Source organism: Stenella coeruleoalba (genome assembly GCF_951394435.1).
Source record: "Stenella coeruleoalba genome assembly, chromosome: 7".
Taxonomy (NCBI): domain Eukaryota; kingdom Metazoa; phylum Chordata; class Mammalia; order Artiodactyla; family Delphinidae; genus Stenella; species Stenella coeruleoalba.
The window spans coordinates 121,682,296-121,702,275 of NC_137153.1; the positions used below are offsets into that span (position 1 = coordinate 121,682,296).

The 19,980-nt window shown below is 57.9% G+C and overlaps 2 protein-coding genes across 7 annotated transcripts in view; both read right to left on the reverse strand.

Annotated features, from left to right (window-relative positions):
• Nucleotides 1-4,241, reverse strand: part of SEC16A (SEC16 homolog A, endoplasmic reticulum export factor) — a 33,471-nt gene extending 29,230 nt beyond the window's left edge. For 4 of the 5 annotated variants that reach the window (XM_079928066.1, XM_079928068.1, XM_079928067.1 and 1 more), the window contains exon 1: nucleotides 3,165-3,424. The gene's annotated coding sequence lies outside the window, so the exon portion shown is untranslated. Of the gene's footprint in view, nucleotides 1-3,164; nucleotides 3,425-3,496 lie in introns of those variants that run through there. The other variant, XM_079928065.1, reaches the window with a different exon arrangement.
• Nucleotides 4,242-15,348: 11,107 nt separating this feature from the next.
• The window catches only part of NOTCH1 (notch receptor 1), a 47,054-nt gene continuing 42,422 nt past the window's right edge, over nucleotides 15,349-19,980 (reverse strand). For both annotated transcript variants that reach the window (XM_079926320.1, XM_079926319.1), the window contains 3 exons: nucleotides 19,812-19,959; nucleotides 19,634-19,731; nucleotides 15,349-18,462 (listed from right to left, as the gene is read on the reverse strand). In XM_079926320.1, coding sequence (XP_079782446.1) covers nucleotides 17,020-18,462; nucleotides 19,634-19,731; nucleotides 19,812-19,959 — 1,689 coding nt within the window. In that variant the 3' untranslated portion in view covers nucleotides 15,349-17,019. The remainder of the gene's footprint in view (nucleotides 18,463-19,633; nucleotides 19,732-19,811; nucleotides 19,960-19,980) is intronic.

The following is a 19,980-nucleotide window of genomic DNA, read 5'->3' on the forward strand; positions in this document are numbered from 1 at the left end:
CCCACGGGCAATGCCCACCGCCTCCACAGTGCCCTCAACAAGCTGGCAGAGACCAAGCAGAAGCCAACGCCAGTCACACCAGGTACACAGTCCCTCCACACTTTCCTGTAAATTATCGCAGACCAAGAAAAAGCCAACTCCTCTATTAAGACTGCATATCATACTTTTCATACAGGTTAATTCTAAATCTTGAAAGGAAAACAAAAGTTAAAAATTTGCTCCTCTGTTTTCTTTAATGAGAGAGCATGACAGAGTAATATAAGCTGCAAAATGAACATCTAAAATGTATTCACCTAAAACGCCTTGCATCCCACCCTGTAAAATGTCTCATTTTCTGCACCGTGACTGGCTGGCAACCGCTAGCAAAACAAGCCGCCTCCGATAACCAGAGCTGTAGCAACGAGGCGCCCGTAAACCCTTATAGAGAACAAGGGGGTAGAATCCTCTTTGCAGCGTTTTTTGTTGTTTGTTTTTTACTAAAACACACTAAGTATAATCTTGAATAGTTAACCTGCACTTTTGGGACAAAAATCCAAGCATGGTCTCTTCACAAAGTCCTCCTCTGTATGTCAGTCCTTCTCCCAGAACAACCTTCACAAACAGATTAAGTGGAGCCCATCACAGAAACATGTCAACAACGAAGGAAGAAGTGATAGGACTCCTGGGTTTAGCCCCCACGTTTCTGCAGGTGCGCAACGTTTCTGTACTTGGGAATCTTTCTGATACTCAGACGAAAGAAAAAGTGCATAAACGTATACTGAGTAAAGTTATTTAAAATGAAAGTTCCTATTCCCACCTGACAACGAGTCCTATGACTCTATGAATCCATTACTATCACTGCCCGCACACACTCTCATCCCAGGCCAACAGGGAACCCTTTCTGACAGACGAGCACTTTGAAACTCACTCAAATTTAATGGAATTAAATACATGAGGAACAGCATCAGAGACTTCATTTGGTTCTAAGCTGTCATTTTAAAACAAAGAACGTGTGCAGCTCAGCTTTATACGGAGCAAGGGGAGGAGAAGCAGAGCCTCTTCCTCTTATCTGTGAAACAGACGCATCTTATAGGACATGACATCCTCCTTGTAAGGCTTCAGCAGGAGACCCTCAACCACACTAAGCAGCATTTATTAAAAAAGAAAGAATACACACACACACACACACAGAGAGAGAACAGGTCCAGAGGATTTATTCCCCAGGTGTCACTGTGAGAGCCAGACTGGGCGTCAGCTGAGTGGCTCAGCCACAACCTCTGCTCCTTCTGTGACCCAATTTCTTCACCTATAAAGTGAGAAATGAAACGATGGTTTCAAAGTCCCTTCTGGGTTTAATCTTACGAAATTCTATTCACAGTGGATTCTGGGAGGCCCTAATCCCTCTGGCTGTTTAACAGGGAAATCTTACCAGAATCTAAATTTCATATAACATCTATACTTAAAATGTTTCCTTGCAGAAACTTCCTTAAAATTGTTTTCTCAACTCCTGGCCTAAGAATCATTTTATAAGCAAACACTATCACTTCCCAACAAAGTAGCTTTGCCTTCTCTCCCCGACAACTGAGAGCTTTTTAGCAATAGACCGATTTTATTTGGAACAACCTTCTGACTTGAACATTATTCTTTTGATCTTCTTTTATATTCACCAGCAGAAAAACAATGCAAGGGCATATCATTTATCTTTTGACTACAGAGAATTTTATTCTGTCCAGTAAGTCATTCTGTAGCCTCAAGTCACCTAACTCTAAAAAAGGCAGACTGCTTCAAAGAAACCAGCTGACCTTCCTAAAGATGCATCATTCATGACCCCCAGCTCTTCAACTAAGCTGCTTGGATCTACGTGAAATAAACACAGCCTGTTTCTAAATAAATCCCCGGCGACTGAACTGAGATACTGAGAGCACGCTCCTCCCCTGCCAGGGCCGTCGCCTCAAGCGTAAGTGTGTAAACCAACCGGCGTGTCAGGAAGCACCTGGGAGTCTATGCTCTGCCCACAGTCTCCCTCACGGCAACTGCTAAGCGACGTACCTATCAGACTAGGGGACACCGGACACAAAGACAGCACAGACTCCAACTTTTCTAAGTACAGAATCATACACATTTAGATGTTAAAGAAGGGAGCGTCTAAACACTGCAAAAAATGACAAGGAGCAAAAAGGACACTCGGAAAAGATGTTTACAGAAGCAAGAAGGAACCACATTAAAATCTGCACACCTACCCTGGAGAAAACTTTCCGTACAATTCTGAGACTTACTGCAGTAACTGCTATTAAGGGTGTACGAGTCACAAAGAACAAGAAAGAATTGATTTTTTTTGGCTCTTACTGTATCTTTCTAAGATAACACCTGGAACCCTAAGAAAGGGCACGGGGGGAGAAAACTGCAGGGAGGCAGGCTGTGCTGAAACCTGCAAAAGTATCAACCTAGGAACACCTGTCTGTGACTCAGTTTGCTTCTTGCCATATCCGGGGATGGGAAATACCTCTCTGGTTAACATCTGCATCATATGTATTTAAAACAAAATCTTAATAAGCAACTCACAATCTCCAAACCATTTAAAACTTTTCAGGTAAAGCAGCAACAACTGATTTTAAATGGCTGTGTCATGTCCAGACGCTCTACTGTAATACTTTCTTCACAAAAAGGGCAGGCTGCTTTACACATTCCTCTGCCCCTTGGTATAAAACACAGCGCTCGACCTCGGTTGCAACATCTTGGTCACCTCGCCCCATTACCAACAGACGCAACAAGGCTGTTCCTTGGTTCAAATGTCAATCTACCTCATCGCCCGCACGGCTCAGCAGAAACCTTTCAACCAATGAACACAAAACTTCAGAACCTTCGAAGCAAAGGGCAAGCTACACTGTTAAAAAAATTTCCTAAATGCTTCTACTCCTTAAAAAGTCGCAGGTCTGGCTTTTCTTCCAGCCTTTCCAACACAACCCCACACCGAGGCCACCACGGCTAGTGTCCACTCAGCTGACCCGACAGCCCGTGCAGGTGGAGGCCACGTCGGCCCGAGCGGGCAGATAACCAAGGGGTCTGCCCGACCCTCCCAGCCCGCAGGCCCCCGCCCGACCGTCGGCGGCTCCCAGGAGACGCGCCGTCCGCTCCGGGCTGGGCCCGGCCCGGCCGCCTCCCTCCGCCCAGACCCCGGCCCTCACCGGCGCGCCGCAGGGCGGCCCAGGCCCACTCCGGCTACCGCCCGGCCCCTCCGCGACCCCCGGCTCCCGCCCCTCAGGAGCCGCGTGCGGAGTACGGCGCGGCGGTTTCCACAAGCGGAGACACTGCAGCCGCAGCAGCCATCTTGGCACATCCGGCTCCGGTCCCCGCGGCCACCGCGTCGCCGACGTGTCCGGCAGCAACGTCAGCGCGCGCCGCGCCCCTCGCAGGGGCCCTCGTGACACTCCGCCCCGCCCCTGGCCCCGCCCCCGCCCGCATCCCGTCTTTCACTGCCCATCCATTGGTCCCGCCCCTCGCCCACCTGCCCGCCCACCTGCCCGGTGGGGCGCGCGAGGACCGCCCTGGGACGTCGTCCGAGTTATGCCGGCTCTTTCTCCCCGTCTCTTCTGACTTAGGATGTGAGAAGAGTCGGGATTCTTCAAGAAGACCCAAGGGAAGAATCAGTCTTGAGCGACTGACGCCAGCAGGTGCACCGACCGAGAACGGCTACCCGGCTGAGCCGAGAACCCGAGCAGCACCCTGGCGCAGGCGCGTTCCTCCCATTCTGCCGTTGGACTCTTCGAAGGGAAACGGGCGGAAGACGACCGCGCATGCGCCGGCAGCCCCTGCGAACTGCGAGTGCGCGCCTCGCGGCGGCCCGCGAGTTGCCTAGTTACGACCACTGACGGCTCCCGGTTCCAGTTCTGCCCGGGAAGTTCGGCTCCGTCCACGTCTAGCTCTCGGAAAGCAGTGCCCCTGTGCTCCGCACAGAACCCTGGAAGGGACAGACGCCGCCGGCCCCCAGTCCACAGGCCCCGTCGAAGCCCCACTTGCCGCCCAGGCTCCCGCTTCGGGGGTCGTCCTGTCCGCCTGCAGCGCCCAGTCGCACCGTCCCGCCTCGCCTCGCCCAGGCCCGGCCTCCTCCCCGGCTCGGCCGTCGCCTTCCCCGGCCACACACTTCGTCCGGCCCTTTCTCTCCCCGCCCCCTTCGCCACCGGCGCTGGCCGCGCAGTCCCCGGCCCCTCTTTTGTCTGCCCTAAGCCCCCTCGAGGCCCCTGACTCTTCTTCCCGTGAGCAGCGGTTCCCTCTGTGCCCACAGATGCCCTGTGGACGGAAGCCGGTATCTCTATGTGGTTTTCCCTAACCGTTGTTGAGAGGATATTTGTGTTGAATGAGGGCGACCCCCGAGGTACCGAGTGACAGTCTAGGCTGCTGGGCCTCAGCCTCCTGTTCCTCCCTGAGGTTGCTCCCCCGTCCTGGCGCCCACCGGGAGGCAGCATCTGAGCCCACCACCCATAGAGGATCTTAGGGAAGAGGGGTGCTGCCCTTTGTACCCTCATTCTCCCAGGTAGAAAGGCAGGTGAAAGGGCAGCCAGCCTGGCCCGGCGCACTCACCTGCCGCCCGCCTGGCAAGGGTAGGGAAGGGCAGCAGCCTGCCCCGCTTGCCCCGGCGCCTTCCGGAGGGCGGGAAGGGTGGCGCGTGTGCCTGCGCAGTTACACATCGCCCAGCCGCTGAGCTCCCAGCCGCAGCGGCTGCTGTGCTTTGGCCTGTCGGGAGTAGGAGGGTGGTCACTGGTGGGACCCAGAAGCTTGGGAAGAAGGAAGGAGTGTGGTTCTTCTCTTTGTTTGCCGTGATGCTGGCAAGGGAGCAGCCACGCTGTCAGAGCCCCGGGCGGGTGCAGGGAGAGTTTCAGCCCATCTGACGTGGCCACTTTGCTAAGCTAACATTTGCCTTGCAGAAATCGAGTTCCCAGCCTGTGTCAACACAGAGTTAGGGAACATGCAGTAGAACGCACGCTGGGCCCCACCACTCGGTCCCCTTCTTCCTGGTGGTCACTGTGTTCTGCAGACACTTGGTCCCAGCAAATCATCCTGCAGAGAGATGTGCCGCTGGTACCCACCCCCACCCCCCAGCCCGGGAGGTTCAAAGAGCTCAAGAGCTCGAGCCCAGACCTTCCTGTCTGGTGGCCTGAGGGGCCCTGTGGTCAGCGCCAGTGGGCTCCAACCTGAAGACACTGAAGCAGCAGAAAGCAACTTGCCCAGGGCAAATTGGAGACCTTCGGGCCCTGGGGGGTTGTTAAAGAGGCAGCAGGTGTGGTGACTTTAAGGAAAGCTGTGATTAGCAAAGGTGACCTGCAAGGGCCTGGGGCTTTTTTTCCCCTCCCCTCCTCCCTCCCGCTAAGCTGTGTGTGGAGACCCTCGCAGGTTCTGTCTGTCGCTAAGCTGTGTGTGGAGACCCTCTCAGGTTCTGTCTGTAGGCTGGTGTGCAGGAGAGGGCTCCTGGGCCCGCAGCTGAGCCATCAAGCCTCTGGGCCGTGGAGACAGGGCTCAGAGTCAAAGACCATCTGCTTTGAGACCCAGCCTGCTACCGAGATGCTGTGTGCCCTTTGTCACCTTCCTTAACCTCGTCAGCCTGGGGTTTACGCAGGGTGAGCACTTGGACATTTTGGGGACTGAGAGAGGGTGCTGTTGACACATGTGCTGGATCAACAGGTGTGAACTGGGGCTGTCAGGGCAAACTGGGACGCGGGGGCTGTGCCGAGGAGGTGCACCGCCACGACAGCCATCACTAGTCTTGATTAGGCACCCTTCCTTTTGCCTGCAATGTCCACTCCTCTCTCCTTTCTCCCAGCCTCTCCCCTGGCTCGTACTTGGAGGCTGGATACAAATGTCACCACCTCCCTGACGCCCCCACTGGGTGGGCTAGAATCGGCCGCTCTTTCCTGGGGGAAATGTAGCTCCTCACGCCAAGCTCCGTAGTCACGTGAGCTGTAGTCACGTTGCCCAGAACGCACGGGACACAGAACTGCTGTGGGCAGAGGGACAACGGGCAGAGGCGGTGCCAGAGAACTGGGCTGTCTTGTCATCATTACGGCACTTGGTCACATTGTGTTCAGTATTGTGACAGTCAGCCTCTCCCACTAGCCTGTACCTTCCAGGGTACTGGTCCAAACCAAGATGCGCTCTGAGCGCAGAGTCCACGCCACGGGGCCGAGGCTGTGAGGTAGCTCAGTGAGAGCCTTGCCTGTTGAAATGATATTTTGGATCTACTGGGTTAAATAAAATATACTATAAAATTTTATTTCGTCTGTTTCCTTTCTTTAATGTAGCTGCCAGGAAGTGTAAAATTCCATACGTGGCTGGCATTACGTTCCCGTTGGACGGCGCTGGTCTGATGTGAGCGCCTTGTTGGGGAGAGGTCGGGCGTCCCCACCCAGCATCCCTGATGACCGACCTGCCAGGCAGTCCTCCCAGGGGCCCTTGGGGCGGGCAGCAGTCTCAGTGTAGGTGAAGGCCCGGCGGCCCGTGGCCGTGAGCCTGTGCCCCTCACTCCCCCGCAGGGCGTAAAGTGTGGTCTGTGGGTGTTTGTACGGCAGGCCTGTTCCAGGCCAGGTGCTCTGCTCAGCCCCTGACGCACACCCTCAGTCCTGGGTGCTGAGGCTGGGGGCGTGGGAATGGGCCTGCCCAGCTCGTCCTGGCGAGAGGGGGCAGCCTCTGTGAGACGGGGCTGGCTGAGTGGTCCAGGCAAAAAGCATGTCAGGGCCTCAGAGGTGGGAAGAGCCGGAAGGATGGGCTTCCGGAGCATGGAGTGGCTGGAGAGGAAGGGGTGGGGGTCAGTTCCTTCAGGAGAAACAGGTCCCGAGGCGCAGATAGCTGTGCCTTAGAGTTTCTTCCATGGCACCTGGGCATCGGGCCCCGGTGTGTGGGGGCCCCTGTCGGGGTGCATCCAGGTGGGTTGCTGGTGTGTGGCCAGGCTGCAGGTGAGGAGAGGGAGGCCCCTCAACGAGGGTGCAGGCCAGGGGCATAAGGCCAACACCACTAGAGCCATCCTGGGCCCCCGGAGGGCCTTGCAGGAGGATGCCCATATCCAGGCAAGCCCTGCGCCAGCCAGGCTTGGTAAATGTCGTCACCGTCAGTGGCACTGTAGCCTGAGCATGGCACTGTCCCCTCCAGCGTCTGCAAACACGCCTGGCCCCTAGGAGGTCTCAGAGAACTTTCTGTTTTAAAGCACTGAGCCAAGTACTGAGCATATAAGGTGAGTAGCAACAGGGGTGAAGCAGAAAACACAGGAAGATGCCGATTGCATACGAGCCACGGGGAAGTGTGCGCTGTGTCCTCCTTAGCTGCAGCGAGGCCCTGGAAAACCTGGGAGCCGTCCTTCCTAGAGCAGCACACAGCCGTCTGCCGGGCCCCCGTCACGCACCAGGCACCGGGAGGAGCCGAGGCTGCGGCCGTGGAACAGACAGGCGCGGCTCCTATCCCTGGGGGAGCAGGATGCTGGGCAGCAGCGGATGTGCCCAGTGCGGCCTGGGTCCCACCTGCTGGGGGGCGGGGAGAGGCAGGGATGGGAAAGGAGGACCACTTGTGGCTGACGCGAAGACAAACTTCTGGAGTGGCAGGGGGTGGACCCCAGAGAGCAGGCAGCGGCCCGGGAGCTGCTGGGCGTGCCTCCATTGCGTGGGGCTCCGTGGGCGCCGAGAGGGGACTTACACTTGACTTTTGGAAGCAAGGAAGCTCTCAGGGGCTTTTCAGCAGCCAGGAGTGACGTCACCGGTTTAGCCTTCCCCGGCTGTCCGGCAGGGCACTAGCCAGAGTCAGGAGCCCAGGAGGTGGCCCTGGGTCCCCCAGGGGAGTGGCAAGGCTGCTGGGGCCAGGCTGGTGGGGAGAGCCAAACCCCGGATGACCCCCGAGGGCAGGACGTGGCTCTCTGGCTGCCAGCTGCATCCGCAGCCCCTGGCACGGCACACGCTCCACACACGTCAGCCAAGGGAACAAACAAGGCGGGAGTCCTGAGCCTCGGTGGTGACCTAAGTTACAGGTGTGGACTTGGGGGCCTGCTGGGACCGTGGATCGGGAATTGGAAAGGGCCTAGGGTGGCGCTTGGAAGAACCCCTACACCTGCAGATTGCCGAGTGGCAGACTGGCTGCAGCGTTAACTCCTGGCAGGGTGACTTTGACACTTCCCTCCCTGAGCATGGCTTTTCCTGTCTGAATGGTGAGGGGCTGAGCCAGGTAGGGTCTCCAGGCCCTCCGGGTCCTCCCAGGGGAGGTGACCCCTGAGGTGGCTGTAAGGACACTGACTGGGGAGTCGCATGCTCTGGCTCAAGTGGGTGAACTCAGGGAAGTCACCGACCTCTTTGAGCCTCAGCTTCCTCATCTGTAAAAAGGGACAACAGCACTGTCACGGACGATGGACCTGAGCGTTAGGAGAGGTGCAGACGTAAACTATAAACAGCGGAGCCTCACCTGGCCTCACCTGGCCCGCTGGAAGTCCCCACGCGGACCACCCGCTTGCCAAAGGGGACACTGGTGGGGCGCTGCCAGCAGGGGGAGGCAGAGAGCCGCCTCCGTGTAGGCAGGCTGGCCCCAGCAAGCCTCTGCCCTGCTGGCGGCTCCTCCCAGGACTGCTGGGTCTCTGGGCACCGGTGCAGCCAGAGGAAATCCTTTGGCTCCCTGCAGCACCCCCAGACTGCAACCCTCTCTGGGGGGTTGTTCATTTCCGGACCCCAGAGGGTGGTGGGGTCTGCGGAGCACAGTAGGTGCCCCGTAAATCCTCCGAGTCGAGCTTAATGGAAAAACAGAAGATGTGGATTTCTCGAGCGCTGTGCTCAGTGATTTAATCCTCACAGCTACGGGGGCTGGATCTAGCCTTGGCATCATCCCTCACCCACTAGGTCGCTGGTCGCTGGGGAGGCCCTGAGCCAGGGGTGGCCAGGGTGCGGGGGTGGGGGAATGGCGCTTCAGGGCAGTGTCCTTCTCTTTCTTTCATTTTACAGGTAAGGAAATGGCTGGTGAGGAATAAGTAACCTACTTACGGTCACACATTTTTCTTTTTCTTTTTTGTAAATGTTATTTATTTGTTTGTTTATTTTTGGCTGCGTTGAGTCGTCGTTGCTGTGCGCGGGCTTCCTCTGGTTGCGGCGAGCGGGGGCTACTCTTCGTTGTGGTGCGTAGGCTTCTCATCGCGGTGGCTTCTCTTGTTGCGGAGCACGGGCTCTAGGCGCTTCAGTAGCTGTGGCACGTGGGCTCAGTAGTTGTGGCGCACGGGCTTAGTTGCTCCGTGGCATGTGGGATCTTCCCGGACCAGGGCTTGAACCCGTGTCCCCTGCATTGGCAGGAGGATTCTCAACCACTGCGCCACCAGGGAAGTCCCAACGTCACCCACTTTTCTGAGGCTCGTTTTGGTTTTGTTTGTTTGTCTTGTTTTTGGTGCGGCCTGCGGGATCTTAGTTCACCGACCAAGGACTGAACCCACGCCCTTGGCAGTGGAAGCGTGGAGTCCTAACCACTGGACCACCAGGGAAGTCCCAAGACTTGTTTTTTAAATTGAAGAGATGCCAAAACAGGGTGACAAAAGCTCTGGGACAGGCACACCTCGCTGTATTGTGCTTCACAGATACTGCGTTTTCTTACAAGTTGAAGGTCTGTGGCAACCCTGCGTCAAGCACGTCTATGGGTACCGTTTTTCCAATAGCGTTTCCTCGCTTCCTGTCTCTGTGTCACATTTTGGTAATTCTCGCGATATTTCAAACTTTTTCTTTCTTATTATACTCGTTACAGTGTCTGTGTTCAGTAATCTTTGATGTTATTACTATGACTCACTGAAAGCTCAGAGGACGCTTAGCATGCTTTAGCAATAAAGTATTTTTTAATTAAGGTATGTACATTGATTTTCAGACATAAGGCTATTGCACACCTAATACACTACAGTCTAGTGTAAACATAACTTCTACACGCACTGGGAAACCACAACATTCCTGTGACTTCCTTCAGTGTGATACTCAGTTCATTGCAGGAGTCTGGAACCGAACCCGCAATGTCTCTGAGGTGTGTCTGTACGGCGATTTACAGCGAATATCGTGAATCCATACACAACTACAGACTCATAATAAGTATTGATGACGCATCACTGTGTGATTCAGGAAGGGCCACACATTCGACGGTGTGAAAAAGGAAACAATGTAACTCTGAGGCCCTTCGCACGCAGCATCTGTTGTGTTACACAGAAATAACGTTTCTGGAGCTCAGACTGTCACCTCGTCGAGCCTGGGTTTTTCCGTCCTGAACGGGGATGGTCGCGTGTCCCGAAAGAGGCTGCTGCCTGGCTCGAGCGAGCACACGCTTCCCCGGGGCGGCGCAGGGAACGCAGCCGTAGAACTCGGTGCCATTTCTGAGTCCTTACCTCGTGCCAGGAGCTTTACGGCGGCGACCTGACAGGTCCCGGCCCCACCACAAGCCCAGGAGGTTGGCTCAGAGCAGTTCCCACGTCACCCCTGAGACACAGTCTCGGAGACAACAAGTCACCTGCCTGCGGGTCAACAGCTGCGACCGGGAAGGTGGAGACACAAGGGACACAGATCGGGAAGCACGGCGGCAACCAGTGTGGCTTCTTGAATCATCCTGAAGATGGAGTCACTAGGAGCAGCATGTCCTGACCCGTGTCCAGCCCGTGTCGCCCCTTCATCTGTGACGGGTGAGTCCGTTTGGGAACCAGTGCACATACGCTCCCTCCTGGCGATGCACTGTCCACACCATCATTTCAAAGCCTAAGGGGTCCTGCAGGAAAGGATACTCTGACCCAAAACCCGTCAAACACCCTTCGGGACACAGTGCTTCTGGGTCTCCGTTTGCCCTGGGGTCAATCTGGACCACATTGTTTAGGTTTCTGAATGAAATACTTCAACAGAATAATCCTTTGCTCTTATGCCCGGGGCCCCATCACAAGCGGTGAGTGTAGGAAGCTCTCCACCGTCTGCCGCTGACGGCTGTGCCCCACTGCAGCGGTGTGGTTTCTGGATCGGGCTGGCCCACAAAGGACTTGTCGTCGGCCCGCGACGGAATAGGAAGGCGCCGCAGAGTGGACGTCAGCTCCGCGGCTAAGGGCTGTCTCACTGCGGACATTCTCTGGAAGCGAGCCTTTCTTAACGAAGAGAGCCAGTGCGGCCCAAGGTCCCCAAGCAGCGCGGAGGCCGGAGACACTCTGCTCGCTTCTTGGTGTGGAGGAGCCCTGCCTGTCTGTTTGTCTGTGGGCCCTAATGCTGTCCCTCCTCGCCCACGGGTCCCGTCTCTGCTCTGGCCAGAGGGGTGCAGAGCCTCCTTTGGGGCCCACTCGGGGACAAGGTGGAGCAGACCCCACGCCAGTGATGGGCCTCGGGCCTTCCTGCAGGGCTGAGAGGCGCCGAGAGGCCACCGTGACGGTCTCAATCTGTGCCATCCGACGTGGTGTCTGTGCGCACGTGTGCGGGTCAGGCACCTGGGGCTGCGACCAGTCCCAACTGAGGTGCGCTGTAAGCCTGGGACGCACACGGGCTTTCAAAGACACAGTCCCCCTCCTACCCCGCAAAAAGCATGAAGACATCCCATTAACTGTTTGTGTCGATGACAGGCTGAGGTGGTAATAGTTTGGATCTACTGGTTAACTAAATTGTATTAAAATAAACTTCACCTGTTTCTTTTCATGTTTCCTGTGGCAGCTAAAGTCTTTGAAGCGCACGTGTGGCTGGCGTTACCTTTCTGTTGGACCGCGCTGCTCTGAACCACCCTGGATGCTTTGAGGAAGGTCCCCCCGCAACGGCCCCTGACCACAAGCAGTCAGGAGGGAAGGAAGCATCAGGAGGTGGATCGGGATTGGCGGCTCTGTGTCAACCTCGTGTGTTTTGCATGTTGAAAAGTGCAAGTCTCCAGATCCCTGGGGAGTGACGAGCTGAGGAGGGAGAGGGAACCAGGGCGGCACCAGGGCCAGCTGGCTGGGGCTGCTGGGGATGTGGACATGCGTGTGGCACCTGAGAGGTGTGCTCTGTTAGTCAGCTAGGGCTGCCAGGACAAGTACCACAGGGAATTCCCTGGCAGTCCAGGGCTTAGGACTCAGCCCTTTCACTGCCGGGACCAAGGTTCAATCCCTGGTCGGGGAACTAATATCCCACAAGTGCACAACGTGGTCCAAAAAAAGAAAGGTACCACAGGCCAGTGGCTTAACAGAAATTCATTTCTCACAGTTCTGAGGGCTGAAGGCCGAGATCTAGGTGTAGGCGAGGTTGACTTCCTGAGGCCTCTTTCCTGGGCTGGGAGGTGGTCGCCCTCTCCCTGGGTCTTCCATCCTCCCTCTGGGCATGTCTATGTCTTGACCGCCTCTTCGTACGAGGACACCAGTCACATTGGCTTAGGGCCACCCTAACGACCTCACTTTGCCTTAATTACCGAGCCTTTAAAGACCCACCTCCAAACACAGCCACATTCTGAGGTCCGGGGAGCCAGGCCTTCAACATATGACTTCTGGGAGGACAGAGTTCAGCCCAGGACAGACCCCCAAGCCAGGGGTGTCTTGGGTGAGCTTAGCCCCAAGGGAGGGGCTGTGTCCTCCCTGGGAGGTGCATGGTGGCCAGGCGGGGGTCCTTCAAAGGCGGGGCCGGCAGAGCAGGCCGAGTTGGGCTGTACGTCCAGGATGAGAATGACGAGTGGGAGGGAGGCGAGCCGGCAGGGTAGCCGGGGCAGCGGGAGCAGGTTCAGGTCCCAGTGGGACGAACGGGTGGGTTGCTCACTCCCTCTCAGCATCCGGTGGGCACCCTGGGGCCTGCAGAACCTCCGCCAGTGCCTCCGAGCCTGGGGGCGGCTGAGGGCTGAGCTCCTGAGGGGCAGGGGAGGTTCGGGCAGGGTGCGGGGGGGAGGGCAGAGCCCTCGCTCTGTGGCTGCAGCTGCCCCTCCCCCCAGGACCTTGCCCGCAAAGCGGTGGGCAGGGCCAGGTTCCAGGCACACACCCTTCTCCTTGCTGCTGAGGGCCCCAAAGATTTGGGTAGCAGAGAGGCGCTCCTCATGACCCCTGGGTCCCCTGAGGCCCGTCCTGCTGCATCTGTGGGAATCCCACAGCCCCAGTGAACTTCTTGGGAGTTCAAACACTGCTGGGAGTTCTTTCTTTTAAAAAAATAATTGATTGAGGTATAACTCATAGAACATAAAATTAATCATTTTACAGCAAATTCAATGGCACTTAATACGTTAAAAATGTGCAACCACCACCTCTATCAAGTTCCAAAGCGTCTCATCGCCCAGCGTAACGCCCCAGCCCCACTGGGCAGTCGCTTCCCATCCCCCCCGCCCTCAGCCCTGGGAACCGCTCACTGCGTGCTGCCCCTGTGGGTTTACCTGGTCTGCACGTTTCACACAAATGCAGCCATACAGTGTGTGACCTCTAGCGTCTGGCTTTTTTTTTTTTTGCGCTACGCGGGCCTCTCACTGCTGTGGCCTCTCCCGTTGCGGAGCACAGGCTCCGGAAGCGCAGGCTCAGCGGCCATGGCTCACGGGCCCAGCCGCTCCGCGGCATGTGGGATCTTCCCGGACCGGGGCACGAACCCGTGTCCCCTGCATCGGCAGGCGGACTCTCAACCACCGCGCCACCAGGGAAGCCCGCGTCTGACTTCTTTTGCTCAGCATGATGTTTCTGGGTTTCAGCTGTGCTGTAGCAGGTGTCGGTAGCTTCATTCTTCTTCATGGCTGAATAATATTCCATCATATGTGCATTTAGTCTGGGTTCTCCAGAGAAACAGAGCCAACAGGATGTATCAATACATAAAGAAATTGATTACAAAGAATTGACTCACACGATTATGGGGGCTCCAAAGTCCCCAGATCTGTGGTCAGCAGCTTGAGACCAGGGGTGCTGATGCTTTGGTGCAAATCCAAAGGCAGGAAGAGACTGACGTCCCAGCTCACGTGGTCGGCAGCAGGACGTCCCTCTTACCCAACCTTTTCATTCTATTCAAGTCTTCACCTGATTGGGTGAGACCCACCCGCATGGGCGGGGGGGTGGTGTCTGCTTTACTCAGCCCACAGATTCCAATGCTAATCTCATCCAGAAACACCCTCACGTTTGGCCAAATGGCCCCCCAGCCAAGTTGACGCATATGATGAACCACCACAGCGCGGGCCACTGCACTTGGCTCATCCACTTGGCAGCGGACGGGCATTGGGCTGTTCCTACCTCCTGGCTGCTGTGAGCACGTCTGTGGACGCACTTGTGCGAGTCTGCTTTCACTTTTCTCAAGTGTACACCTAGGAGTGTAATTTTGTGGTGTGGGTGTTCTTTGGGCAGAATTCAGGCTGAGTACCGCCCCCCAAAGATGGAAATTCAGCCATTTGCCACATCCCACTTCCCAGAACCTCCTGTCCCAGGAACGAAGCATCTGAACTCAGTGAGGAAATCCTGGTTCACCTTTGTGCCTGAATAGGCCAGGCCCAGGGGCAGGCGGCACTTTGCTGTGGAAGGGGGTCACCGGACTCTCTGTTATTCTGGTTTGGACACGGGTTCGATCCCTGGTCCGGGAAGATCCCACATGCCGCGGAGCAACTGAGCCCGTGCGCCACAACTACTGAGCCTGCGCTCTAGAGCCCGCGAGCCACAACGACTGAAGCCCACGTGCCTAGAGCCCGTGCTCCGCAGCAAGAGAAGCCACCGTGATGAGAAGCCTGCGCACCGCAACGAAGAGTAGCCCCCGCTCGCCGCAACTAGAGAAAGCCTGCGCGCAGCAACAAAGACCCAACACAGCCAAAAAATAGTTTAAAAAAAATTTTTTTAAATTAAAAAAACAAAATCTGGTTTGAAGCCACTGGCCTGGGGGCGGGGCCAGGTAGAGAAGAGGCAGGCGGGGCCAGGTGAGAGGAGGGGCACAGGCAGGAGGGACGGGGAGAGGCCCACGTGGGCGTCTGGTGGCCCAACTCAGGCTCCCTGAGCCAATGGCTCTGCCCAGCCTGCACCCCTTGGGGTCACCCCCGTGGTGCCCCTGCTCGGATATTCCTGTGGCTTCCTCTGACCTCACGCTAGGGTCTGGACTCCTTCCCGTGGCGTCCCGGCCCCTCCCTGTGCCCCTCTTTCCTGCAGCGGCCCCTGGGCCGTGGTCCCCAGGCTGGTCAGGAGTGCCTCGCCCTCCGTGGCCCAGACAGACGGGAGAGCCCGGAGCCTGGTGGTGTCGGGCTGTATGTGCCCGGCTCCCTGCGGGGTGTCTGCCTCCCCGTGGTAGACAGGGACGCTGGACACCTTCCGAGCGGACAGAGTGACGCCGGCGCCCACGGGCCAGGGCTGGGTGGTCTCACCACCGCTCTCCCATCGGGAGGTACTTCGGAGAGGACTGCCCTGCTGTTCCCCGCTCTCAGAAAGCAAGCCAGCACCGCAGCCGAGTTTAGCAAAATCTGGACAACCATCAGGATCATTTTTATTGCAAATCAGACAAAAAAGATGAAAAAAAAATACATCATTTTCATCACCTGCAGTTTTGCATGTAGATAACTTTTTTAAAAAGTTTCCTTTTCATGTAAACTACACTCTATTTTATAAAACACAGTAAGAAGCAACATCTTAGGAAGTGTCTGGTCATGCCCACTAGGGGTGGCCCAACACTGTGCCCGGCGAGGCCCGAGCAGCTGCCCGAGCGCAGTGGGCGGCAGGACCCTCCCTGGCTTTGCTCTCAGGAGCTACGGTTCAGCAGCTGCAGGTCAGGTCGTGGGGCCTGGGTTCTGACATCCCTTACCAACATGACCCCTGACAGATTTGTTCCATCAGATTTCTTAAACAAAATCCCCCATTTAGAAATGTATTTACAGACATTTACTCTGCCACAGGCTTATACTTGATAATGTAAGAATCTGCTCCCTCCCCCGGGCGCACGCCCCCCCCCTCCCCAAACCGGGAGGGGTGGCCGGCAAGCAGGCTCCCGGCGTCCCAAGCGCCCCACCGAGCCGCGCCGGGCCCCGGCACGAGGGTCTCTGAGCAGTGAGGCTGCACACAACCATGTTTTTCCGAGTCTCCTATAAAGACAGGGCCCATCAGCGCTCGGGCCCCGGGAGCACCAATCCATCTTCTGCTGAACCTGGGAGACGCAGTTCAAGTTGAGACGCCTCCGACGGGGTGGCCCAGGCAGTGTCTCTCCCCAGAAAGGGGTAGGCCTCCCCAGCGTGGGGTCCCAGGTGGGTACCACACCTCTGACTTCTCACTCCGCACGATGCTTAAGTATCAGTGGGGGCGGGGGTGGTGGTGCCTGGGAGCCTCCAGAAAGAACAAGAACTCACAAGACCAATGAACAACTACGTAATACTGAACCCGAAACAAAGATTCATGATTGGTACCATGAAACGTACCCTTGGTATACCCCAAGAACACGTTTTTAAAAGCGTGTTTTAAAAAAGTCATTTAAAAGAACACCAAAACACATAAACCACATCATTCCACATGCTCCTTCCCTATTTTAGAAGCCAATTAACCCATGTGCGTAAGGAGTAAAGGGTCTGCTTTTCTCTCTCTAGATGCATCTTCTCGCAAAACGCAGGTGGTCCTGGGAGCGGGGGTCGGGGGAGTGGTCCCGCTTTGGAGGAGGGGTGAGGGGGCTGTCTGGGGAAACGGGCAGCAGGCCCGGGCACCCCGGGAGCTTTCTGAACAATGCTGGCTCGAAAACCTCCCTTCTCTGACATTTCTTTTCGGATTAAAAAAAAAAAAAAAGGAAATCAATAAATAAATGGCATTTGGAAATCATGAATCTTTGTTTATATTTTACAAACACCTGGGAATCTTCATCCTAAGCAGGGAAATCACGATAGAGAACTAGTTTATTTTCTTGGAGCAGATAGAAGTTGCTACCTGGTGATATACAAAACAGTACATATAAATAAAAAGACAGTGTTTCCAGGTAAAATAAAAGTACATAAATAAATACTAAAAAAAAAAAAATTAAAAATTCTTGTCCTCTTATTTTGTATAAAGACTCATGTTTTGAAAAAAGCTCCTTTGGTCGGCCCCGACATCCACGGAGCGCACGCGAACGTCCAGCAGGGCTTGGGAAAGGAAGCACAGGGTCCCTGGGGGCAGCCGGCTGTTTACTTAAAGGCCTCAGGAACGTGGGCGATCTGGGACGGCATGCTGGTGGGCGGGCTGGAGATGCCCTCGGACCAGTCGGAGATGTTGGAGTGTGGCGACGAGCTGGACCACTGGTCGGGGGACTCCGGGGACGGGGTGAGGAAGGGGTGCTCGGGCACCTGCAGCTGGTGGCTGGGGGTGTTGTCCACGGGGGAGGAGTAGCTGTGCTGGGAGGGGGGCGTCAGGAACTGGGCGGTGGTCATGGGCGGGGCCAGCGCGGCCGGCAGCGACGTGGGCAGGACCTGGCTGTCCTGCGGCAGGACGGTATGCGCCGCCAGGCTGCCGGGGCCCAGGGGCTGCACGTCCGCCTGGCTCAGCTCCCCCGCCAGGAAGCTCCGGGCCATGTGGCCGCTGGTGGCCGAGCCCACGCCGAGGTGCGGCTGCGGTGCCTGCGGCTGCATGTTCGGCGGCTGCATCTGTAAGTTCTGCTGTTGCTGCTGAGGCTGTACCAGGTGAGGCTGGGCGGCCAGCCGCGTGCTGGGCAGGGCCTGGTAGCTCATCATCTGGGACAGGGCGGTGGCCGACAGGCCGCCGTGCAGCGGGCCCACCATGCCGTGCTGGAGGGCGGGGGCCTGCGTGCTCAGGGTGCCCGGCGCCACGCTCCCTCGCAGCGGGTTGTACTGGTTCGGCACCAGGCCATTCTGCAGCCGGGACAGCCACTCGCACTGGCCGTTCAAGCCTGCGGCCCCACCCACGGTGAAATTCACGGCCCCACCGCAGCTCCCGCTGCCACCAGCACCCAGGACCGTGCTGGTGCCGGAAGCCACGGGAAGGTGGGAGAGGCGCGGCGGCCCCGCCTCGAAGGCCAGCCGGCCACCCCCACTCAGCGCCGCCATCTCGGGCTTGGCCGCCACGCTCAGGTGGCTGACGCCCAGGTGGGCCTCGGGCATCCCGGGCAGGTGGTTGAGGGGCATAGAGGGAGACTGCTGGAAAGGGGAGGGCAGGAGGGGCGGGGAGGCCACATCCGACAGGTAGCCGTGGGGGGACTCCAGGGAGTCCACGGGCGACAGCGCGCTCGAGCTGTCCAGCAAGCAGCCCCTGCCGTCCTGGGACTTCTTCCTCCGCGCCCTGAGGTCCTTGGGCTCCTTGCCGCCGCAGGCCAGGCCCTTGGTGCTGGGCTTGCGGGCCTTCTTGCCCTGCACGGCGGGCTTGAGGTTGCCCAGGTAGCCGCTGGGGGAGCAGAGCGGGGGCGACAGGGTGGGCGTGCCGTGCAGCGGGGGGCTGCGCACCAGGCTGTACTCGTCCAGTAGCCGCACGATGTCGTGGTGCATGCGCTCCTGCGCGATGTCGCGGGGCAGGCGGTCCATGTGGTCCGTGATGTCCCGGTTGGCGAAATGGTCCAGCAGCACCTTGGCCGTCTCGTAGCTGCCCTCCCGGGCGGCCAGGAACAAAGGCGTCTCCTCCTGGGGGAATGGACGGGGGCAGGTGAGGAGGTCACCTGTCACCAGAGGGACCGGCGGTCTGGCCCCTCCTCCCGGCCACGGGGCGGGGGGCAGCTCATCTCGACCCTCCCCAGCATGCTACCTTTAACTGGCCTGTTAAGTGTTAACAAAAAAGGCCTTAAATACATCTTCTGAGACCCACCCAGAGGCGGTCTGTGGGATCCTAAACTCTAAATCAGTAAAGCTTCACCCTTCCGGGGGTCATAGGCCCCGCAGGAAATCTAACAGACGGTGGCCCCTCTTCCCTCCCTCCAAACCTGCACAGACGCAAACCCTGCCACAATTTCAGGGGCTTGGGGATGTCTAAAGTGCATCCGTGGGCACCACACGGTCCCCCAGGGACCCTGACATCTTAGCTCTGTCCCTGGGTCTTGGCTTTCTCATCTGTACAGCGGACATGCCGCATATGCCCCCAAGGCTGCTGTGCGCGTGTGGGGTGAGGCCTGATGGTGCCGGCCTGGTACACACGAGGCCTCGGCCACGGCCGCCGCCACGCCACGGCAGTCCCTTCGGCCAGCCCCTCCGTCTCCGAGGCTGAGTCTCCCCAACGGGAGGTGGGATCACGTCTCTGCCCCACCGCGGACTCAGGAGCTCCTGGGCCCAACACTGCCCCCTGCGCCCCTCCCCCAGGACAGTCTGAAATGCAACCAGGGGTCAGTGAAGTATAGGGTGGGGCTGGACACACAGAGGAGCCCAGCGACAAGTTCCGGAGACGTGGGGCACAGACTGTGGCAATGCTGAGGGAGACGGGGCGGCCCAGGCGCAGAGCCCCCCACGCCCACCAGCCTCTTGACTCAGCGTGTACCATCTGCGTCCCCCCACCCCGCCCAGGGACAGCCAAGGACAGGGCTGAGGTCCAGGTCACAGTGACAGAGCGGAGAGCGGCAGCCGGTTACTCGCTAGCAGGGAACGCACGCCCTGCGCTCGAGAGGGGACCCGTAACTACGGCAGGAAGGAGGGAGGGAGAGCCAACGACACACAGGCACTCGCTGAGGGGTCCCCATCTGTGCGCCAGGGGGTCCTCCTGGGCCTTTACAGGTTAGGGAGCTGAGGCCCAGGAGCTGAAGTCACTGGCTTGGGGCCCCCGTCGGAAGAGAGTGGCGTTGGGGCCGTGACCCGCCAGCCGGCGCACCTTGTTGCTCTGCATGTCCTTGTTGGCCCCGTTCTTCAGGAGCACGACGGCCGCCTCCACATTGTTCACCGCGGCGGCCCAGTGCAGGGCGGACTTGCCTGCGAGGGGAAGCAGGGGGCGGGTTAGGGAGCAGCAGGTGAACGCGGGCACCCCCGCGGGCCGGGCGCAGCCGGCTCACCCAGGTCGTCCACGGCGTTGACGTCGGCGTGGGAGTTGATGAGGTCCTCCAGCATGCCCTCGACGGCCAGGCGGGCGGCCAGGATCAGTGGCGTGGTGCCGTCGTGCATGCGGGCGTCCAGGTCCGTGGCTCGGTTCCGGATGAGGATCTAGGCGACAGGGAGGGTCTC